Source organism: Diceros bicornis, chromosome 2 (assembly GCF_020826845.1).
Source record: "Diceros bicornis minor isolate mBicDic1 chromosome 2, mDicBic1.mat.cur, whole genome shotgun sequence".
Classification (NCBI taxonomy): domain Eukaryota; kingdom Metazoa; phylum Chordata; class Mammalia; order Perissodactyla; family Rhinocerotidae; genus Diceros; species Diceros bicornis.
This window is the reverse complement of record NC_080741.1, coordinates 22,693,543-22,718,087: the sequence shown is the minus strand read 5'-3', so window position 1 is coordinate 22,718,087 and position 24,545 is coordinate 22,693,543. Positions and strand designations below refer to the sequence as shown.

General features: G+C 46.5%; 1 protein-coding gene across 3 annotated transcripts in view; it reads left to right on the top strand.

The window, feature by feature from the left end:
- Positions 1 to 24,545, top strand: part of RFTN1 (raftlin, lipid raft linker 1) — a 200,834-nt gene that overhangs the window by 132,000 nt on the left and 44,289 nt on the right. For all 3 annotated transcript variants that reach the window (XM_058553634.1, XM_058553614.1, XM_058553624.1), the window contains 2 exons: positions 7,606 to 7,954; positions 15,805 to 16,008. In XM_058553634.1, the coding sequence (XP_058409617.1) occupies positions 7,606 to 7,954; positions 15,805 to 16,008 (553 nt within the window). The remainder of the gene's footprint in view (positions 1 to 7,605; positions 7,955 to 15,804; positions 16,009 to 24,545) is intronic.

Genomic DNA, 24,545 nt, shown 5'->3' with positions numbered 1-24,545 from the left:
TATAACTTGTAGAAATTAAATCTACCAGCTAAAGATTGAACTTCCCTCACCTCAAAACATGGCGGGGAAATTTCCTTTACCTGGGCAATAGTGACCGCTGTCAACCTTCTTGCTGCACTTCAATTCTCCCCTGGGACCTTGAATCAATACCAGATTAAATCCTAGTGGTCTTGCTCCTGTTTGAGGCCTGTGCTCTCTCACTGCCTTTGGGAGCTCTTAGCCATCTCTTCATTTCACACCAAGTCAGGTTTAGATTTAGAGACCTCCATCATTCTGCCCTGTGCTGTCTTATTTCCCTCACTCCCTTTACCTGCTTTCCTCCTGTATTAGAGTTCTCCAGAGGAAAAGAACTAATAGGATTATCTGTCTATCTGTCTGTCTGTCTGTCTGTCTGTCTATCTATCTATCTATCTATCTATCTATCAATCATCTATCTGAGAGAGATTGAGATTGAGACTGATTTATTTTAAGGAATTGGCTCATGCAGTTGTGGGAGCTGGCAAGTCCAAAATCTGCAGGGCCTTCTGGCAGGCTAGAGGTTTAGGTAAGAGTGATGTTGCCATCTTGAGTCTGAAGGTTGAAAACTCAGGCAGATTTTCTATGTTGTTGTCAGGAGGCAGAATTTCTTCTTTGGAAAACTTCAGTCTTTGCTCTTGAGGCCTTCAACTGATTGGATGAGGCCCACCCACATTATGGAGAGTAATCTGCTTTAGTTAAAGTCAACAGATTGTAGATGTTAATCACATCTAAAAAATATCTTTTTTTTTTTTTTTTTTTTTTGGTGAGAAAGATTGGCCCTGAGCTAACATCTGTTGCCAATCTTCCACTTTTTGTCTGAGGAAGATTGTTGCTGAGCTAACATCTGTGCCAATCTTCTTCTATTTTGTATGTGGGACGCTGCCACAGCATGGCTTGAGGAGCAGTATGTAGGTCTGTGCCCAGGATCCAGATGCACAAACCCCAGGCCGTCGAAGCAGAGTGCATGAACTTAACCACTGTGCCACGGGGCTGGCCCCTCTAAAAAATATCTTTATAGCAACATCTAGATTAGTGTTAACCAAACAACTAGTCCCCATAGTTTAGCCAAATTGACACATAAAGTTAAGCACGACACCTTCTTCATTAGATTCAGACAAAATGGTCTTAGACTGTCTCTGACCCTTCACCTATGTCATCTAATATGGCCTTTGGATACTCAATTCCTGTTGACCTGTCAGCAGGAGCATTTTCTGCTCATTTGTCTGTGTTACTTATAGCTTTCATTTTTACTAAATCCAACCCATGTCCCATTTTTCCCTAACTGGTTTCACCCTGCCTGATACTTGACCTCTGAGACACAAATACGTGTACTAGACAAAGTGTATATTTGCACTTACCATTAGCAGCATAGTATCCATTTCGAAAGCAGAGTAACAGACAATATGTCCTAGATTTTCTGGGACTATTCTAATGTCATGTTGTTATTTTTAATAAAAGTGATTATTTAAATATATAACCAAAGATGATATAATTTTTTACAATATGTTGAGACTTTTTATAGAAAAAAGAAATCTTTTTCACATCACGATCCCTGATTTTAGGTGGGGAAAAGATAGTTACCATCAAATTTGTTCTTACTCATTAGAGAGCAGTTGAATAAAGACTCGGATCAGTTGAAAATGGTCTTATTTAATTTTTGGTGCCTGAACCAGCAATTGTTCAAATGCAGCAGAAATGAGAAGAAAGTGGGCGAGGGTGTATTTCAGTTTAAACTAGTGTCCAGCTGGGCATCTTGGCCCAGGTCGGATTGAATAAAGTAGAAAGAGTGTTATCATTAAAGGAGCATAAGGTTGAATTTAGGATACTCAGAATCAAATCTAGGCTTTGCCTGTGATTAGCCCTATGAAGTTGGACCAGTCACATAACTGTCGCAGAACCAGTTTCCTCTTCTGTGAGGAATTATTTTGAGGCCTAAGATAATGCATGTTAAAGTTCTTTGAAGAGAGTTGTACAATGTTATCAGTTATTGTTTTAAGTAATTGCAGGTGTTAGGGAAATTTTGTGGGCATGCATGTGACAATCTGTGGGGAATTCCTTAACCAAGGTGGCCTGAGTATTCATGATTTGATCTTCCGTGTTGATTTGACTCCATGCCCGTGAAGACCTGGTGTAGCTTGAAGTAAAAGTGGTGTCCAGCCACAGATGATGAGTTCCTAAAGTAAAGTGATCTTGGATGTATGGAGAATGGGAGAGGGATTCCATAAACACTGGGGGATAAGTCTGGCAGGATGTGGTGAGTGGATACACAGGAATAGAGAAAGAGAAGAGCTAAGACCCCTTGACTCTAGTTTGAGAGACAAGGTCCATGGTGGACTCATCAGCTATGATCATTGGCCATGTAGGTCTGAACCCAGAGCCAAGTCAGGGCTGAGGAGTCTAAATTTGGGAATAATTAACATATGACTAGTGGCTAAACCCAGGTGAGTAGAGGTCACCACAGGGAGTGTAGAGTGAGGAGAGCTGGTGGCCAAGGATGAACCCTGATAGACACCATCTAGTGCCCGCCATTATGATGTGTGTGAGACTTCCTCAGCGAAGGTTATGAATGAACAAATGAATAAATAAGTGAATGAGAGACAAACAGGGTTCAGTTTGACAAACACAGTCAAATGACTTCACTGAAAAGAGAAAAGAGAGTGCTTATAAATTCTAGAATAAGGTAGAAAACGGGAAGTGTCAAGGCCCCTAGGATGTAGCCAAATGTTCTATATAAAATCTAAATGTGGTTCTTCTGGTTACAAAGGACTACTCACCCTTTCTGGTAAACAGTTTGGCAGCCTGTCCCAAGCCTTTGAAAAGTTAATACCCCTTGACCCGTTAATTCCACTTCCAGGAATCCACCCGAAGGAAGTAAGTAGAGCTGCAGACAAAGATTTATACACAAAGATGTTTCGTATTCCTGAGACATGACCTTCCCTGGACGGCTTGGAATTGCGGGGTGGGGGAGGAGTGCATCTTTGCCATTTAACTTTGGCATCTTTTTAAAAGTTTTGATACTATGCAATACTATGGTACAGGATAAAAATTTTCATTGTTTAAGATACAAGATGAGCATTCAAAGAAATCTTGTGCTTTGCCCTCAGACCCCCACTCTCCTCTGCTCTTGGGGTTCCTATAGTGGGAAAGTTGGGGATATGCTGGCCCGCAGGGTGAGGTCAGAGCCTTTGTTGGCATAGTATCCAATGACATCCGTGATATGGTCCTTGTGATTTCCAGTCCAACCACATTTCTGGGCACTCCTGGCTTCTCATGTCATGTTTCAGAAATATTTCCAGAAGTTTCCTCAATACATCAAGCTGTTGTGCACCATCAAGCTTTTACCCATGTTTATCCTTCCTTCTCTTTACCTGCATTGCCCTTCTCCCTTTTTTTCACCTATCTGGTGAACTCCTATTCATCCTTCAAAGCTTCCTACAAATTTCGTCCCCAAATAGGTTTTGTCTAGCATGGTATTTTGAAAAAAGAAATTGAATTTGAATGTTTAAGGTGAAGCATACACATTACAGTTCTCCCTATTGCATTACACCATTTCATTTGTTACAGCTCTGACCTTCCGTGAGACACTTTTTTCAGACTCCCCTTCAGGCAGAAATAATCACTTTCATCCCTATCGTTTCTTTACCTTTCTATCCATTATTGCATTTATCACCCTGTATGAGACATTTTTGGAATATTTACTTTTTTCAGTTATAAAAGTAATATGTATGCTTATTAGATAAATTTTGAAAAATTCCGTGCAAATAGAAATACTATATAATTGTCATAATACTGTGTCTATAAAGTTTAGAATCTTGATTTTTTTATGTAACATAATATAAACATTATTGTGCCATGTGCCATTACATGTTAGTATAATTATGTTTAAAGTCTGTTTACAATAATTGGCTGAGTCTTCTTGAGAGTGGGAACTCCAGTTGGTATCCCCAGCACCCAAGCGCAGTGTCGGTCAATGTAGGGACTCAATGAATGTTGGATGAGTTCTGGAGCTGAAAAGTTCATCAGTCTCCATCCCTACCTTCAAGGAACTCATTCTGGGAGAGGAGACATACATGTTCACTCATTGTTTAATGTATTCATTCACTCATAGATACTTGTTGAGCACCTACTATGCGTTGGACATCATTCCAGCACTGAGGACATAGCAGTGCACAAACCCCTGCCCGTGAATGTATATTCTAGAACAGTGATTCTGAAACTTCAGGGTGCATTGGAATGTCCTGGACGGCTTGCTAAAACTCAGATCTCTGGGCCCCACCCCAGGATTTCTGATTCAGTTTCTGAGTCAGTGGGGTCTGAGAATCTGCATTTCTGACAAGTTCCCAGGTAATGTGGATGCTGCTCATGTGGGCCCACACTTGGAGATCCCCTGGTGTAGAGGGTAGGTTTGCAGTACAGTAGGGCAAAGGAGTGTGGTTGTCCAGTGTGTTGTGGAAGAAGGGCACACGTCTGATTTATGTCGAAGCCTTTCCGATTCTCCAAGTTCCGGTGAGGAAGGAGAGGGCTGGGATAATGCCCTGTGTCCGGAGTCCTTGCCTCCTCACTCTGGATGACTCTCAGCAGTCTGCAGGCCGCGGAAGCCTGGGACCGATAGGGAGAGAGGGCAGAGCAATAACGATGGCCATGAGTACCTTCTCTGTGCCCCGTCCTTTGGCACATTTGCCATTCATAATGTCTAATCTTCAGAGCAACGCCAAGGGAAGTATGATTTCCCCCATTTTAGCGATGAGAAAACTGAGGCACAGAGAGCTTATGTAACATACCCTGGTCCCCTAAGCCAGTGAGTCGCACATCTGGGGCTCCAAACCAGGCCTTTCTGCCTTCAAACCCCGTGACTCAAGTTGAGACTGGCCTATGGTTGAGCCCTCGTGGGATCAGTTTTAAAAATGCTTCAGCAGTCACAGCTGCTTCCTCTGTGGTAAGATGCTAAGAGCAGGGGCCGGTGCAAGGCTGTGCCTACGGTGTACGTTTCTCAAGCACAGCAGCAAAGAGAGAGGCTTGGACTTGCCGTGTATTAGGGAGAAAGCCAGACTGGGGTGTAGGGGGCTTGAGAGCTGAAACAGCGGTCTGCAGTTTGGGGAGAAATAGCTAATTGTCCTGCCTGTAGGAGCTACATCTGGAAATTATTAACGTTATTTTCTCAAATGAAGAAATTTGTAGAAATTTAGTTTTTGTTTATTTTGACAACAGGTTTGGTGTGTTGAGAATTTCCATAACGTGTTCAACACTAAATGGAAAGCCAGTCTTCCCAAACCCTTCTGAAGAAGCGTAGGCTGGCAGCATCATTTCACGAACAGTTAAGACTAGAGAAGAGCCATCCCACTCATCTGCAGTGGAGACTTGAGAAGTTGGTACTAGAGTGGCGCGGTTCCCAGGCTCTGGCACAGTTTAGAATGCTGCCATCTGTCGCAGTGGTCCACCTGTCGGTCACCTGGATTACTTCACTTTAGCTCCACGTAGAAGGACGCTCAGAGGTCTCTGCTTTAGCGTAATGTCTTCACCTTCTGTCAAAAGTTTAGAATATATAAATGGTGTAAGAACGTCTCTTTATTTTCTGTAAAACAAAGGAAGACACATTTAGCTCCATATCTTTGCAAGAGTTATCCAACAAATTTCTCTGTTCCTTACTAGCAAATTATACTTCTCTTTTATTGACCGGGCATGTTTCCTCATTTCATTTGAGAGCTGTAAAATCCATTGCCTTTCTCTTTTTGCCTGTGTTGCCGGGAAGCTCAGAGCTATGCTTTGTATGCAGTAGCTTCCCTTAGCCTAAGGTTCTTTGGTATAATTATCTCTCTATTCTTTTCTTTTAAAACTTTTGCTACCTGTGTCTTTTTAAATAAGCTTTCTAAAATAATTTATAAAAGTAGGTGGATATCACAGATTGAGTGAAAAATACATTTTTGGAATGGAAAGGATGACTTGAAGTTTGTTTCTTTTTTTTTTGGCTTTTGAAGAGTGAATTGATCCAACCATGGGCATGTATGTGGACACACACGTCCAAGAACATGTGTGTACTTGATGCCGTGAGATGTATCCACTTAGTCTTATGTTTAAGAGCATGAACTTGGCCCAAGCCAGACTTGGCTTTGAACCCTGGCTTCTCACTGCTTGCTCCATGACTCGAATGTCTCTGGGCCTCAGCGTCCTCACCGGAAACAGAGATAATGATACCATGCAGGATCGTTGAAGGACTGAACAAAACAATTTCTGTAAAATGCCTAATGCAATGCCCGGCACATAGCAGGTCTGCAATAGATGGTAATTACTACTAATGTTATGTCTAGCAGAGGCTAGACTTTATAGAAAGACGGGACTGCATATTTGCAGCTGCTCTAGATTGTTTTCTAGAATGTGCAGTGTTGAACTAAAATGACTTTCTGCTTAAAGTTAGGGTGGTTCCTCCTAGGAGGGCTGCCAAGGCTTGCTTCTCCCTCAGAGGGAGTACTCCACACTGGCGTGTCTTACTAATTCTCAGATGACAGGAGGTGATCACTGCAGAGGCCTCATTTTCTGAGCTCATCCACCGAGGGGTTGGTGACTAAGACTTAGACAGCTCTGAGGTCTCTACTTCCCCATTTATTTGTAAAGTGACTTGGGCGTCCTTGCCCAGAGAGTCTGCTACAGCCCATCTTCTAGTTTGGACTGGCTCTTGCTTGATTTTATTAGGCTATTACTTTCAGTTTTTCTTTCACTTATGACTATTAGGTTCAGTTGCCTGGGAGTATTTTTTAGGGAGGGGAGGATTCAAGTGCCACAGTCCTCTGTGTGGAGGACTGCGTTAGTCTTCCATCTTGTGGGCTTGGGAAGTTACCTGCCACCTAGACCGGATGGTGTGCACCATGGCCTGGAGAGTCATGAGTCTGCCCGAGCTATGCGTGTGGGCCGGGCGAGGTCTTCCGGCTCCTTTGGCTTTGCCTCGGACTGAGAGTACCACGAGCAGGTGTCCATCAGATTCCCCTCTGGCGGGGAGTGTGCGCATCAGCTTTCACATGGCAACGGTTTTCCCCACCTCTGCCCTTCTGTGCCAAAACAATTATTTAAAAGAGGAAGCTCTTTGGGTCATAAAATGTCATCTGGTAGTTAGTGTATGGTTATATAGACATGCTGTATTATACGGTAGCCTGATTGGCAGGAAGTAGGTGATTCATCAGAAAAAAAAATGAAAAAATAAACTCTTACCAAGATGAACTTCCTCTTTCAAATGCTCTTTGTTCCAGCTCATCTTTTTAGAACCTTTTTCCAGCCTCTCAATAAAAAACAACTAATAGGGACGAAGGCAGTGTTCAAAGAGAGGTAATCCCAGCCCTTCATAGCCAAGTCTTTATTTTTTCGTAGTTAAAAACAACAAGCCCCATGCTATCTGTCCCCAGTTGGGCCAGGGTTAGGGTGTGGACACTGCCTTGAGGACATGGAGCCTCTGCCAGCCTGATACATTTCATGTTCAAACTGAAATATCCTCAAAGGCCTCCAATGAGGCATTTTGAATGTTGCACGTGTCCCCCCCCCCCCCACCTTCTGATAGAACATCCCATTCACTTGATTCCCTTCCTTTTGTTTGCCTCACAGATCCAGGAGGCGGCGAGTCGGGGCCTGAAATTCGTCGGTGTCATACCTCAGTACCACAGCCCTACAGGGAGCAGCCCCCCGGGGGACGCCAGAGATGTGAAAAAGGAGCCGGGCGGATGTGGGGAGAAGGAGAGCCTGGGGGCTGCGGACGTGTGCAGTGCTCCAGCAGGGATGGACAGAAGCCCAGAGCCCAGCCAGGGCCCAGGAGGGGAGGCACCCGTCGCCAAGCAACCCAGCTTGCCCGCGGGAGAGGGAGATGGCGCAGGATTTTCACCAAGCGGGGTGAGCAAGACTCTGGACAGACAGAATGGTGACCCCTCAGAAGTGCATGAAGAGCCACTCTCGGAAAGTAAGTATGTCAGTCCCGGGACTTTTGACCTGGTTAAAGAGAGACTAACAGCTTTTCAGTAATCCCTATGGCATTTTAGGAAAAAGAAATGGAATTGGAGTGTAGAGACAGCAGTTCATCAAACTGGAGAAACTTTATCAAGCAGTTTCTCTGGGCCTTCTGACTGTTTACTTACTGAATTTGGGGCTTACAGGCAGCAGAACCACATGAAATTGACCTGCAATTGCTTCGAAATGTCACGTTTGAAGTGGATTCTAGAACGCGAGTTATTTCATCCCCTGCGCTCTTGCGCTGCCCCTGAATGACCCTGCTCTAACACAGGAAGTGTTAACATGCCGGGGCACCATTGCAGAATGTACATTCCACTTCTGGTCTGCTTATTTTGAATATCTGCCTAAAGAAAGAAATCAAGAACGCCAGTTGAGGACAAATTGTGCAGGAAACTGGTGATTCAGATCACTAGGCTGTAAACAACCAGATTTCAGGGAGTTCATATAGTTGACAGATCAGCACCGTGGAGAGAACACTCTGCCAAGGAGAGGCCACCAATTTATGAATCCTCCTAATCACGTAATGGCCATCAGAGCCTGCGCCTCAGGTTGGGAATTTCAGATAAGAACACGACCAGGATGATAATAGCTGACATTTGTTAATACTTCCTGTGTAGCAGGCCCTGTGGCCATAAGCATTTTATACAACTGATCTCTTCATTCTCCCAATAGATCTCAGATGTTGGTGAGCTCTGTCATTGCCCGTTTTAGAGCGGAGTTAACTGAGGTTTAGAGAGTAAACCTGTTGACCAGGCTGGAAATTGGCAGATCTGGCAGGTGACCCCAGGCGGGCTGAACCACCATCTGTTACACCTCTCTACCTGGTCTGTCCCGTGTAATACCCAAATAGACTAACGAGATTTACTGAGGCCCTCAGTTTACAGGGAGTGAAGTTTCCCTTCATTCCCCATAATTCCCTTTCCTTTTCTTTCTTCAGGAAATCTAGCGTCCAGCCATTTCCCGAGAGCCGGCTAGTAGATGAGCTTGGGCCTCTTCTGGCCTTTGGAAGGTGGATAAGTAACAGGACTGACAGGAGGAGACCCCCAGGCCATAGGAAACCTTTCTCTATAGGCCTTTCTGGATCACCTCCCTGGTTAATGTTATTATTTATTCTCTCTTGAAATTAGCCTCTTATAAATGATGAGGAACAGTTAAGGCTTTGAGAATAGAAAAGAAGGTGAAATTGTTTCTTTTGTTATGTCATTACTTCCTGAAAAGAAAATTGTGGGATGGTTCATTTTGGGGTTTATTTGCAGAGTTGATTTAGAGGGAGAGATTGGTGCCCCCTCAGTGCTGGGATATGTTAGGACTATTGTTTAATCAAGGCCTGGATCCTTCTTAAATGGGTACTGAAGTGGAGCTCTTCATTTGTGGGACTTTTCACACTGCTGGAGGTAGACTTCTGCTCCGTCCAGAGGAGCTGAGAGCACATTTAGACCCTGTGTGTGCCTCCTGGTGAATGTCCAAGTCTTGTTCTAGAAACTTACATCTTCTCATTGCTGTTGGGCTGGGTGTGTGCTCAGAATCCTGAGAAGGAAGACGGGCCTCCTTAGAGCCCTTCTCTGCCATCCGGGATTGTGGGAGGGTGAGGGTTCAGGGCAGAAGTTGTGGAGAGGCAGGTAGTGCAGTGGTTAAGAACCCAGACTCGGTTTACATTCCAGTGTGCCACCTTCTGGCTAGGCAGTCCTGAGCAAGACACCTTTCTGTATCTCAGTTTCTTACCCTGTAAAATAGGGATAAAAAATAGTTTCTTGTTGACAGCTTAAGTGAGATGTACGTTTAAAGCACTCAGCACGGCTTATTCATAAGTGCGAGCTGTTATTATTGGGGTACAGGCTCAGTGGTCCTGATTGTTGACCTCCACCTCCGCATGGAAGCCTGGCTTTGAGAAAGGAGGCAGTTAATACCGAGGTTTCCCTCGGGAGTTTTCAGATACTTCCCATGTTTCAGAATCCATCTTTCTCCAGGATTCCTTCATCTCCAAGATTCATTCCTCCTCCTGGGGAATAATGAAGTAATGTGTGTGTTTCTGGAGGCGGTTAGCCCTCAGCTGTGGAGGGTGTCACAGTACCCCCACCCATCTCACTAGATAGGCAGCTATTGTCTACTTATGAGGCTGGCCCTTATCTCTTTGCTCAGGAGGCCACAGATCTCTCTGAAATTTAGGCAGCTCACTGTTATCCTTTATTCCTCTTGTTGTGGAATAAATGGGTCTTTGGATTTTTTTCGTCACTTAATGCACACACAGGGGTTACTAGTGCACATGCATGGCCTGGCGGGGGATGGACAGACCACAGTCATAATGGTGGCAAGCTCTTCCCATGTGTCATCTTGAACACGCCTTACAGTGGCTGTGTGACAGAAGATGCTCTTATTACGCCCATTTCACAGATAAGGAAAGTCACCTTGCATGCCCTCATAGAGTTAAGTTTTATCTCATAACTTGAGCACTCAGCCTCCCTGAAGGCCGAACGTCCAGGGACCCTGTCCCCACTGGTCATGGCCCTCACCTGACCCCAGCTTCCCTCCTAATCTTTTTCCTAGGAAGTCTCATGGTTTCCTTCCCTGGGAAGTCCATGCACCATCGCCGCCCCGCCCCCAGTGTCCCCTCCCTGCTGCTCGCTAAGCTTTCAGCTTGCCTTTCTCTCAGGGCCCCCTAAGGATGGTGAAGTGTTTTTACTCCTCTTTCTGCCAGGTGGGCTTAAATAGGCAATCACAGCAAGACAATTAAAAAAAATCCAGAGGGAGTCTCCCTCCTCCCCTTCCTCTCCTCGTTTAATTTATTTCCTTTATAGGAGGCCTGGGGGGGCCTCGGAGTCTAGGCTGCGACTGCTCAGATGGGGCTTGCCAGTGAATTCTCCATCTGGAAACGGGGCAGGTTCCCCCCAATCCCCGTGGGCTCTGGGGCTGCTCTGGTCCAGAGGTTATGCCCCCTTTGCCCACGCAGGCCCCTTGGGAGGCCCATCATGTGGTTTTCTTCCTGTTCATTGACTTGTATTTCCTCCTCCTGGGGAATCTTCTATTGGTTTGTTGTCCACGCTGTGCAGAGATCACCTGAGCTGCTGCAGGGAAAGCCCCGTGCCCCTGCCTCATCATGGGCAAGAACGGCCCCAGCAGCTCCGCTCAGAAGAGCACGAACGGCACCTTGTGATGCATTTCTGTCGATGAGGAGCTTGCTTTCTTCATATGTCGTGAACAGGCCAGGGCAAGGAAAGGTTAGGAAGGGGTCGCCGGGTGTCCACTGTCACTTCTCTCCTGGCCTCCAACATTCCAATCTGTCTTGTCCTTCCTTCAGCGTCTCTGTAGCTGCAACCTCGATCAGAGAAACAAGGAGGCCAGAGGGGGTCACGCAAATTCAAATTGTTCTCACTGTCACCAGAAAAATAATAAAAGGTCTTCCAAGCGCTGCCCTTCCTACCCCACACCTACTCACTTAAGACGCTTAGAAATGTCAGCCAGAAACCCAAGCCAATGATCTCAATAGTACTGCTCAGCCAAGGGGACTTTGTTCCGTAGCCTCCTTGGCAGCCAGCTCATTGTGGAGGAGAGAGAGGAGGTGCCCTCCTGAGTCTTGCTTTCCTGATGTGTGGCCCCCCTTCCATCGCTGGGCCAGTATCCTCCCCTCCCTGCACTCCCAGGATGGTTCTACCCCGTGGTTCCGCCCCCTCCCAAATCTGCCACCTGCCACCATCTTTCTGGCCTTGCATTCAGTCCATTAACACACAGGTACTGAACTCCCACGTAGTCATCAGCTCCTGTTGCTGTGTGTTGATGAAATTAGCCTCTTATTAGATTTGGGAAACAGCCCAAGGTTCAGGGTTTGAAAGACTCTTGGCTTTGCCACTTAGCTTGTGATTTCTGGGGGATCCACTTAAGGCTTCTGGGCACAGAACTGATGCAGCCCCTCCCGTGAAGGTTGGGAGAGTCACGTGAGATGGTGAAGGTGAATGGCGTTTGTAAGTACAGGACGTGTACCTATGGCTGCTGTCATCCTTACAAGTGGATTCCCGTGGATTGCTGTGCGTGCAGTGGTTCCCACACTTTGCTCTGGCAAACAGGCCTCGCCCAGGCCCGGAGGGGCCCTGCTACTAGTACCCGAGCCTGATCGAAGCCTGAAGCAGCCTTTTCCCAGATTCAGGAATCTGGACAGGCCCGAGGCCCTCTCTTCCCACCATGGCGCCCACAGCCCTGCCTTCTCAGTGCAAACCTTTCCTCTGAGCTCCTTTGCCCATGACCTCAGCAGACCTTAGCCCCAATTCAGTCCAGCTACCAGGCCAAGTCTGACTCCCATTTGTTCCTTCCCACCCAGCTAACTCGCCAGCTTTCTCCTTCTCCCAGTCTAGCCCTTGGAGCCCCATGCTTTAATCCAGACTCTGAGCCCTCTCTTCCCTCCAGCCTGGAGGTCTCCTGGGACACCAGGACCCAACCAGCTCGCCTGCTACCTGCCCATCACGGGCTCTCTGGGGCCATACCTGCAGACAGACTGCAGACTTCCATCCTGTGCCTAAGTCCCTCCTGCCTGGCACGGGCCTCATAGCTGGGCATCTGCGTCTTTCCTTCCCACTCCCGAGGAGCTTAGCAAGGCCTGAGTGGACCTGGCTATCAGGCCGGCAGCACCCAGTGAGCCCCATGCCTCTTCTTCCTCCCCCAGCTTCCCACACTCGTCTGACTTAGGTCAATCCAGCAAACATGTTCGCAGCACCTCCCATATCACAGGGACTTTTCTGAACACAGGGGTCTAAATGGCACAAGGCAGGGCCCCTCCTGTTGGGGGAAAGAGAAAGACAAGAAGACAGAAATAGAAATAAAGGAAAAGACAATCTTGATGCTCCTGGGGTGCTCTGCCAGGCCAGTTCTTCAGCTGTTCTCAGAACATTCTTAGAAACAATGCCTTCCCCTCTCCTTTGGGACTTTCTGTCCCATGTCTGGAAAAATCTTCCAACTGGGGTCATGGCAGAGTCACAGAGCAGCTGAGAAAATTTAAACAAACGCAGGGCTTCTTTTTGGCATCCCTGGTGCCTGCTCATGTGACGATGTGTTGGAGAATCAGAATATTAAAACATCAAAGCGCATCATTTTGGGACAGTTTCCCTTGGCTGGTTTCCATGTGAGTAGAGAGGATCATGGCGGAGGAGACATGGGGCATGGGAGTTGACTAAAGGGTTACGCGTCTGAAATCAGGTTTCTCCCAATATTTTATCACTGCTAATGCTTGGAGGCTCTTGATTCCAACAGCATTTCCTTTCCTTCCTGGAAAATTTATTTCTGTCTCTGGCTTCGGTCCTCCCCCTGGGGAGGATCCAGCGGGAAAGCCGGGGCGCTGTCAGCACCGCAGCATCCACCTTATCTCTGGTTTGTCTCCCTCTACCCCACGCCCAGCGTTCTCGCTTCTCCTTTTGGCCTTCCCCTTTTTCTGTTTCCTTATGCATTTGGGAAAGTTGTGTTTTTGTCTTGCCATGTGAGTGGAATCCTTCTGTGTGATCTAGTGTTGTCATGCATTTTTGGACTTTGGCCACTTCCAAATTCCTCACTCACTTCTCCCACGTAGAGGTTGTGATTTCTTTTTCTTTTTAATTCACATGCATTTGATCTTGACTATAGCAGACCACGGCGACTGGTCCTCTGGCCCACCTTGAGCCAAGCTAACAGCTGAGGACAGCTTTCTTAGTGTCTGCCTGCAGGTGTTCTCTAGAGTGGGAACACACCCCCAGGCCAGATGCCCCAGAAATTATTGCCTAAGGAGTGGCCCTCAGTCCCTGAGGGTAAATGCCCCAGTTTCCTTGCCCCTCAGTAGGGCAACCTGTGGTGTGTTCTGTACGGTGTCTCAGGGGCCCCAATTGCCGTAGCAGTAACCTGCTCGTTAATGCCCCTTCCACTGGCTTTCGTCTCTTCCCTGTTTTCCATCCCTACTCCCTCACTCTGTTTCCTGGGATCACTTTCCAAATAAACTACTTGCACCCAAAACTTTTAAAGGGTCTGCTTTTGAAGAAATCCAAATGAAGTCAAGGACTCACTAAAGCATTGCTCATCCTCTTGACTTTAGTAGCTGTGGCTTTTATTTGAACCCCTGGCGCCCAGGGACTGGAAAAGGCCCGATCACTTCCTGTCCTCCCAGCTCCAATCCATTGCTTGATTCCCCTCCATTACGAACCTTTCTCTGCATGACTCCATTCCTAACGTTTGTATTTCAAAGTCACAAAATCTAGTCATTGCCAGCTCCGTACACCAAGACCTAATTTCTCATGTGAAAGCATTTACTGGCAAATGGACTGAGAAAGGTAATTGGGGGTGGGGATGATGAATAGGCCAAAGTTGGTTGTTTGAAATCCACGTGGCCACTTGTGAAATGGGCACCTTCCTTTCCTAATTGGTTCTATCCAGTGGATAGCTTGAAATGGCTCCCCTGTTAGCTTCACTGTTGCTGATGACCAAGTCTCATGGCTCAGCATTGCTCCCCAGAGATGTCTGCTGATGCTTGCTCAGATGGGGCTGTGGAAAGACTTCCTTTGTCCCAGAATGCAATACCTATGTGAGAGAATTTTAGATGTTACTTGGATGCACATATTTGGTGTTAATGTGCCTCATGGTTCCCTCCTGTATATGGCACATGATAGTTTTGTTTCCCTTATGGTCATGAAGCAAAGTCTCCTTTTTAAATGCATTTATTTACATAAAGGAGAGTGGGTCCATTTTTAAAAGTAATAATTCAGCTAGCATTTGAATACTGCAAAAATTGTGCAATACTGAAATATGGGAGACAGCGTCCCCACATGTGGGTCTAGGTCAGGTGTCTCCCACAGGGAGCACAAATGTACTTTGTCCTTTTTGCTAATGTCAGCCATTGTTTATGACCTTTAAAATATTTCTTTGAAAGAGGGGTGGGGATTTTTTTATTATCCAAATAGATATTTTTATAAACCAAAGCATATTCCTGACTAGCCTGTGTAAGCAAGGCTTTTTAAGCTGAGGGAACTCTGATTGCTTGACTAAATGAGTAGCACAAAAATAGACCTTCAGACTTAGATTGAAATTCCAGGTATTTGCTCCCAGAGGCCGATTCTGCTCACTCATGGCCGGCAGCATGTATGGCAGGCGCGGGTCAGCTGCCGGGTGGTAGTGAGTATTGATTTTTGAAGAACCGAGCTATAAATGACGGAAGGGAAAGCTCGGCGCCTTGCTCCCAGCGCCTGCTTGGCTGTTGGAGCGACCTACCACTGCAGGCAGGAACCCTCGTTTACTGGAACATATTTATTTTTACATATCAATGATGTATTTTTGATGTGCTTAATTAAGTATTATGGGTTTGGCCCCAGGAAACACCACTGCAGTTTATAAATAGTGAGTTTGAGGGTGTCCAAGGTTCCTGGAATTACAGCAGTATTTTTGTTTTTATGTGCCTCTGTACATTTACTTTTTTTTAAGACCAGCTCTCACCCAAATATGTCTGTTTTTTCTTTGAAAACACATCTTTGTGTAAATTTCTAGAAATGTCTACTATGTCCTTTTCTTAAACACCTAACTGTACAAATTAATCCCAGATCACAGCTATTTATTATATGCCAGATTCAAAACCTAAGTCCCTGACTTGAAGCTCAACCTTTGAGGTCCATGTCACTTTCAAGACACCCTAACTTAGTATTTGGAATCCAGTTTTATTATTTGGCAACAGTGCGACCTAACAGAGATTTTACCTTTGATACCATTTCTTCAGGCTTCTAAGAGATTCCACTAGACCCGATGAGGTGGATTTTTATCACCGTTTGACCTCTTCTCTCCCCACCCCCTTTCAAATCTCAACAGAAATGGAGATCTTCACCCTTTTCAACAAACCGAAGAGCCATCAGAAGTGCCGGCAGTACTATCCTGTCACCATCCCTCTCCGGGTCTCCAAGAACGGCCAGACCGTGAGTGGGTTGGACGCCAACTGGTTGGAGCACATGAGCGACCACTTCCGGAAAGGAGGCACACTGGTGAACGCGGTCTTCTACCTTGGCATGGTCAACGGTATGGAAGTCACAGCCCTCTTGTGGCCCTTACGAACTCTGCTTCTCACTGTTGTCATCTTAGTCCATCTCCAGAGCCCGCCCCATTCAGAAAGCTCTGCAGCTGATAACATGCTGCATTTAATTTCTAATTAACACATGGTGAGGCATTTTCCATAAAGCCCACCACCTATGCTTTCTAAACCTCTCTAGGAGTCAGCCAGGTATCTTCTAAAATGACAGAGAAGGGGGAGTGATTCTGTTTCATTGATGGTGGCCTCAATCTGTGTTGCTTTTAAAGGCTTTTAAAAAGATTATTCCCCCCGGGTTTGTTAATTAGCCCCTGGGATCCTGCTGCTCCGAAAGTGCAAATTGTTTGTAGACACTATTACAGTTTGAAGTAGCAGCAGCAGCACCTTGGAATTAACAGCAGAGAAGTGAATTGAACAGCCTGGTTTCTGTAGGCTCTATGGGGACACACAGTGTTGCTGGGTCTCATGCACCCAGTGCCCCTCCCCAAGAATGGGTTATCTCTGAGGATTTGCTGCATGGAGTAGCACTGTTGATGTCAGCTTTTCTAAGGCAGAGAGAAAGTCTACCCAAAGTGGGGAAGTGTCAAGCCAAGAAAGGGTTTTCATGTCAACACAAAGGCAAGTTGAGTCACTAGGGTGCCTCAAAGCTAGGAGGCAAATTGGGGAGTGGGGCCAACACACCAACAAGTGCGGATTCTGAGGGCTGCCAGTCAGCAGGATTCCTGAGTAAGTGAAACATAACACCAAATTCGTTGATCCTAGCGAAACCTGGCGCGGGGCTTCGACAATACTGTGTGGTGGTTGTTGAGCAGTTTTCTCTCTAAGAATAAGCAGAGTCACGAACAGGATTTGGATTCTACATTATTTGCAACGTTGAAATGCCAGCAAACATCCTTAGAAGAGACATCGGTCTTAATTCTGAATTAATACACTTTAAATCATCCAAAGCCTTAGAACATTGTACAGCACGAACTGGTCTTAATTTTGGATGCAAGTCCCTTGTTACTCTCTAAATAGCGGTATCTAATGTCAACATGTTAATATACCAGCAGGCCTTGTATAGTATAGTGGGCCATGGCCATTTGTGGCATGGATGAATGACATGAGAGAGGTGACTGGCTCATTAAGAATACATCTAGAGCAGCGCTATCCAGTAGAACTTTCTGTGATGATGGGAAGGTTCTATATCTGTGCTGTCCAGTATGGTAGCCACCAGCCACATGTGACTACTGACCACTTGAAATGTAGCTATTATGACTAAGGAACTGAATTTTTAATTTATTTAATTTTAATTAATTTAAATTTAAATAACCGTATGTAGCTAATGGCTAGTGTATTGGACAGTGTGATGCTGGAGTATACATTTCATTAATATAGCGAATGAAGAGTTAATTCCGTTCTCTGGCGGCAAGTCAGTAACCTCCCCTGCACAAAGAGCCTGCCCTGGGTGCCTGCAGAGTTCCCTGAAGCTGGGATGGTCACAGTCTGTTTTGAGATGCACTGTAAACACAGTGGCATCTGCTTGGGGCAGATGTTTACAGCCCTCATTCAGCGGCATTAGGGGAGACCAGGGAGGAACTCTTCGCCCCCTGCTTCCTGCAGGGACACCGCATCAGCCATCTTGGGTCGTGGCACCATCTGCTCCTTTTATCTCCTCTTGGTGCCCATAGAGGCTCTCAGTGGCTGTGCAGAGTTTTACATTTCTCCCTGGGAAACTGATGGTTAGTTGTGCTGACATCTTAAAGATGTGCCGAGGGGTGCTGGAGGTAGCCGCTACACAGGTGGCCACTGGTAATTTTCCCCCCTTAGGAGATGTGGGCGTCAAAAGGGAAGTTTTCTCTTTGGCTCTACTGCCCGCGCGTGATAGGGGCAAGCTGAGCCCCAAGAGAGGTCACCTTGAAAGTTCACAGTGCCGTTTATTGTCTCCCTACACATTATGGCTTTGGCTACCAAGGCTGAGTTCATCTCCTCCACTCTTCCCCGTTACCCTGTTCTCCGACCTTGCGTCCAAAAACACAGAAAATTTATACAAGTTTTCTTCGGATTTGACTTGAGTGTTTGAAGTGCTGTTACATCCTCCCTTGGCGTTAGCTGCATTAAATCCAACCTTCCTGCCTTGAAGATGGAGCGTGAGATTTCCCCTGGCAGGTGCAGCTGTGAAGCCCTGCACGGAGCCTGTGACGTCTCTACCGCAGGGCTGCGCACATGTAGAGCGCCACCATAGCTGCGCGTCTGTCTCAGGGACGGCTGCACAATTCTCCGAACAAAATAATTTTAACCCACACCAAAATTCAAACACAGTTTCACTCTTATGTTTCTGGTGGGAGGGAGAGTGTGACTTGAGAGTAATGCTCAGTGGGCTAGGGCGTTTCTGCTCTGGAAAAGCCAGAGGTTTCCTTTGGCCAGGGATGAAATATGCATATGTTCTTTTCCCAGAATTTTAAAAAATAAAAAGCAAGCTAATTGTCATCATAAAAGGAACCTATTTCTAATAAGATAATTAGTGTCCTTACAAATAAGCCTGGCAGAGCGAGAGCACATCTTTAAGCTGTTGGCCATCTGGAAAAGCACCAGTCTTGATTCTTCAGTGGATATTTGTACTTCAAAATATTTTCCACAGTCATAAAACTCATGAGAACTTTGTCCCATAAACAAGGTGATGTTTTAGTCCTAATTATCCAGGTAAGACTCCGGCTTCTGTTTTTGAGTCTTTACCCTCAACACGTGTAAAGGCTTTTACAGTCCTCATGTTTGGGCTTCTGCTTCCGGTCTCCAGGGATCCTCTCCTTAGAATGACCAGGTGTCCGGGGCCAGGGAGGCTGTGCTCTTGGGTCCAGATGAAAGCGAAGCTTGACATTGATAGCGGATACCTAGCAGCTACTCTGCGCTGGTGCTGGTCTAAGCAGGTCAGCTAATCCCCACGACTCAGTGAAGTAGGTACTGTTGTTATCCCTGGGTTACAGCATGGAAACTGTAGGCATAGAGCGGTTAAGTCATTGCCAACGTTACCAGCTAGTAAGTGGCAAGAAAGTGGTAGGAAGAAAGAAGGGTGTGGACGGGGAAAAGGAACGTGAGGAGGGCAGGAAAAGAGAGGAAAGAGGTGGCCGTGTTGGTGAGAGGTCAAGGTCCCCAGCAGGACCCTGGGCGGCCCTCAGGGAAGGAGGGGAGCTCCAGGGTCACCCTAGAGAAGTAGCAGGACCTGGGTCACCAGCCAGCAGTATGCACGAGTCCAGGGGTTGGTCAGGTAGCAGAGTGGACAGGCACACAGACACTCCAGCCAGTGAGACGAAGGCCAGAATCTACGCTTCTCCAGGGTGGGAGAGGCCAGGAGGGGAGACCGTCTGCTGTTGATGAGGAGTCAGCATAAGGATGAGGTGGAGCTGGGTGCCCACCATCTGAAGACCCACCCAGGAGCCTGATTTGTCACCAAAGGCTTCCAGGCCTGCAGGATCCCTGCTGCTGTCACTGGCCACCGATGCTGCTGCTGCCACCAGCTGCCTTGCCCTGCCCTCCCTTTGTCCCCCTGGCCCTGTCCTTGCTCTGCATTCCTCTCCTCCCCTCGCCCTCTGTTGTCCCCGCCTCGCTCTGCCCTCACTCTACACCCTTTGCCCTGCCCTTGGCCCTGTCCTGGCCCTGCCCATCCCTCCCCCTCCCCTGCCCTCGCCCTTTCCTGGCTCCACTGTCCTTCCCCCTCTGACAGTATCATCTTCATCCAGCCCATACTCAGATGTCTTCAGTTGTTTCAAAAATGTCCTTTGCGGCAAGTTATCCAAACCAGAATCCAATCTAGCGACATGTACTGCAGACAGTGACCATGTCCTCACTTTTCTTTTACCTAGAAAGGTCATTTTTTATGACCCTGACTGCTTGAAATAAATCTAGCCTCTTATCCTGCGGAATGTCCTGCATTCTGGATTTGTCTGGTCAGTGCCTCATGATGTCGTTTTATCTTATTTCTCTAGCCTCTCTTTCCTATAAACTGGAATTTAGTTCTAAGGCCTTGATAAATTAAGCATTTATGACTAGAACATCTTCTAGATGATGTTGTGTTCTACCTGTGGCATCACATCTGGAGACACGTTATACCTGATGTCTCTCCATTCCTACCCTTTTTAAAAGATTAAGAGATTAGGTCTTCCTTGAGACTCTCCCTGATGCCCCAGCTGCATCTAAGTCCAAATAACATTTGGTATTTATACCCCCTTTTTTGACACCCAGCATAACCTACATTACCTATATTTGCAAAATACATATGTAAAAAACCTGTGCATATTTCAAATGAAATACGTGTCGGGACACTTATTTTATACAGACATACTCGCAAACCCTGAGGCAGCTCCTGCCTCCTATGCTTCTTCTCGTCCTAGTGCCTGTACACTGTGCCCTGTATACAGAAGGTGACCAATAAAGGTTTCTGGAAGATGCTCAGTAAGGCCGATGGTAGTGAGGGGAGAACCTGGTGTTGGGGTGTTGTTATTACTTAGGAACCTGCAGTAAGGCCGATGGTAGTGAGGGGAGAACCTGGTGTTGGGGTGTTGTTATCACTTAGGATCTGGAGGAGCAAAGAGCTGGGGCCTGGAGGCAATGGAAAGGAAGGGAGAATGAGGTTCCAGGAGGTTCCAATGGCCACTCCCATGAGACACCACCGTCTTCAGGAATGTTTGGCCTAGTGGTTACAGGTGTGGCTTCTCTTTCACAGGATCCACTTAGTAATGTAGGGGAGAGATTTCGCTTATGTCATTAAGTATATTTTCTCTTGTATCCGTAACAGCACATCTTTAAGTAAATGTTTTATTGCAGTGTAGCACGCATACAGAAAACTGTACAGTTTGTAAGGATATAGCTCAGTGGATTTTTCACAAGGTGAGCACACCCATGTAACCAGCAGCAGATCAAGAGATAGAACATACAGGCCCCCTTGAAGCCCCCTTCATGCCCCTCACAGTCCCTTTACCCAGGGGTGACCCCAGTCCTGACCTGAAACACCATAGATTGTGAACTTTATTTAAATAGAGATGCTCTTCTCATGTTTGGCTTTTTTCACTCATTATATTTGTGAGATTCATCCACATTTTTACATATAATTGCAGGTCATTTTTTCTCGTTGCTGTCTACTATCCCTTGTGTCGCTATACACAACTTGTCCATTTACAAATGTGTTTTTATTCATTTTTTGCCACCTGTAAGAAAGCATAGCATTTGCATGGTTATGGCCCCAAACTGAAGCCCTCAGGCCATCTCCCTGTGACCCTCCTGAGATGCCACCCAAAACACCAAGGTATAGTGGTCGGAGAGCACCCGCTCCACAGGGCTAGGAAGCGAGGCCATTCACACCTGCCCCCTGCTGGAGCAGCAGCACCTGGTCCGTCACTCGTGGTAGCTCAGTGAATATCTGTTAGCTGTTCAAAGAGCAGAGGCTTTGGAATGAAAGGTCTAGTTTGGTTGTGGCCTTCCAATTGAACATGGACAAATGATTTAACTCTGTAGCCTCCATTTTCTCACCCACCAGGAGGTAAGGATAACCCTTGCAGAATTTTGGGTAGGATTCAATAAGAAACCATGAACTCTGCCTGCTGACTACCTCCCATCCACCAAGCACCAAATCAGCATTTCTTCCGCATCTGGTCAGTTAAATGGCACCGAACTTGCAGGCTAACCCTTACTGTAACTGAAGAAGAGTAATATTTCCTATAGATTAGTCACTGCTTCAAACTGAGAATGCCGGAAGGAAGGCCGGCCAAGAGCAGCAGCGAGGGCTCGGGAAGTAAGAGCAGGAGCAGGCCTGCTCGCTCTCTTGATAATGTCAGAAAATTAGCTGTGGTGTGATTCGGGAGCAACATGGCACCGTTATCCGAGATCGGTTGAACAGTGATTGCATTTGCAGTGGGGTTACAGATCAGTATGACAGCACGTGCAATTATGATTATGCAGTTGGCGCATGCCATTCCTGGAACCAGGGAGGTGCTGTGAGCATCGTGCGGCCTCTGATGGGGAGAAGGGGCACTCAGAGAGCCAAGGAAATCAGTTATGATAGCTACCCCAGTGGGGACAATTTAGTCCAACCTGGCTTGTTAAAAGAAGAGTCACATTTTTTTATAGACTACATACATTGACCACTTGCCATGGTGTGCACATTTCAGGTAGACTTTGGAGAAGAACAGCATGTAGGGTGAGCCTGAAGGTTAGCTTGCTAGACAGAGTCTTCATGTCTCAGAGGCTGCAGGGGAAGAGCAGTTGCCTCATGGGATCCACCTCTTGGGATAATAGGGCAAATCTCCTTTTCCCACATCCTTCTTGTAAATCATAAGCTTGGAATGTTAAGGTGGCCTTTTGCCAAAAGACCAGCATCAAATATTTATACAATACCAGGGCAAATAGCTTTCTGTGCACAGTAGGGAAGCATCTTTACTTTAATAACAAATGCAGAGATAATGGAGTGTTTTCCATAGATGGAGGGCGATTTAACCTTTTACATCAGGAGCCTTCACTCTAAGATAGACCTATTTATACCCAGCTCGGTGCACATTACAGTGAGGCTGAGCCAGGAGGGTGATAAGGAGATGCGAAGTGGATGAGGCCGTCAAAATAAGGGGCTATTTAAAAGCCCAGCTGTCTGCTCTCTGTGGTTCATTGACTTTTTTGCTGTTACAGATGACCAAATTTTGACAGCCATTCTTAACTTGCCTCATAGTTAAATAGATGGAATCAGCACACTGGATTCAGAATAGCAGAGCGGTGGGCTGAGAGGCGGGAAGGCAGACACGGCACGAGTCAGCTGGTACATAAGGACCTGGTTTGTTCCTACTTTATGCCCCCAAGCCCAGCCATACCTCTCCCTACTGACCACACAGCCCTCTTCCCAGGCCTGTGACTCGGGACGACGGAGGGACAGCTAGTAGCGGGTGGGAGAGAAAATCTAGATGGGCTGCAGTGTCTCCTTCCCCCTTCTGGGCCTCAACTCTGCTGTATAGTGTTGTTGGCAGGCTAAATATTATGATATTATTTATGTCAAATTGGACGCTCTAATACTTAAAGCACATGGTAAGCATATTCAAAGGGCTGGGAGGTCGTCCCTTGAGGAGATCTGTAGGTAAAGGCTTTGGAAATTGGATATAACTTATTTTTGTAGAAGCCTTGAGAGAATTTGTGCTTGAAGGAATCATTGAGTATCCTCTGGTCCTGGGCATCCCCAGGTCAGGACTTGGGAAAGCTTTATTGAGAGGGCTCTGTAGGGCATCCCTACTGCAGCAGAGGCTCCAGCAGGACCCGTGTTACGCAGACCTGGACTGTGGTCCATGTTTGTCTTGGACCCCAAAATACTTGTAATGTGGTTTAGCTGAAGAGCAGCTCTGTTCTTCCCTGGTCACCAAGCTAAGATGTCTCAGGAGGGCATTGAACCAACACTTGGGGGAAACTTTTTAGCACAGCAGATGAAAGAGGTGAGCCTAGAATTTTTGCTAATGCTGTTTGATACCAGACTTTCAGGATAGGAAGCAAATAAGAAACTGGAGCGTGGTATTGATTAACCCACGGCGATCTTCTTGAAATGGAGTGTTATCTTCTCAGGTTGAAATAATATCAGGATAAGGCTGCTGTGCTCCAGGAATTAACCTCACAGCTGTGGTTTGTTGAGCTAGTCAGGCCTCTCTATCATTCTGGAATAATCCAGAAAGTCCCCAGGCCAAGCAAAGTACACTGGTCTCATGTTTTTCAGTTTAGGTTGGGCATTGTATCAGTCAGCCATTGTCACGATACTGCTGCATAACCAACGACTCCAGAGCTCATTGGCTTAAAACAGTGAGCTCTGTTTATCCTCACATATTTATTCTCACATATAAATTTATTCTCACATGTTTGCAGGTTGGCTCGAGCAGCTCTGTTGAGGCAGCTCTGCTGATCTCAGCTGGGCTCACTCACAGGTCTGTGGGTCAGCTGGTCTAAGCTAGACCCCACTGGGGCAGCTCCGCTCCATGTGTGTTTCATCTTCCTGGAACCAACTGGCTAGCTGGGGCATGTCCTCTCGAAGTGGTGGCAGAGACATAAGAGATCAAGCTCAACCACACAAGTGCTTTCAAGCCCCTGCTTGCATCATACCTACTGATATTCCATTGGCCAACCAAGTCATAGAAAGCCCCCAGATTGGCTGGTGTCCCCACCAGTCATCGTAGTCTTGACTTTCTTTTCTCATGTTTCTGCTGCTCTTCTGGTCCCTGGCTGCCCCTCATTCACTCTGCATTTCTATTTAAACTATATCCTCTACCTTGAACTCTCAAACCCTGCAGATCCATATGACTTGCTTGCTTAGTTAGTTCATGTCTCTACTCAACGTGGGAGACCTATCCTGAATACCTCTTTCAAAAATAGCCACCACCGTTGCCTCAACCTTCGCTCTCTCCTCTTAGCCCACTTTATATTTTTATGGCATTTATCACCTCTGACATTATGTTATTGTCTCCCTCTCCCATTGCAAGGTAAGCTCTATGGGACAGGGACTTCATTTGTCTTTCTGCCTGCTCAATCTCCAGTG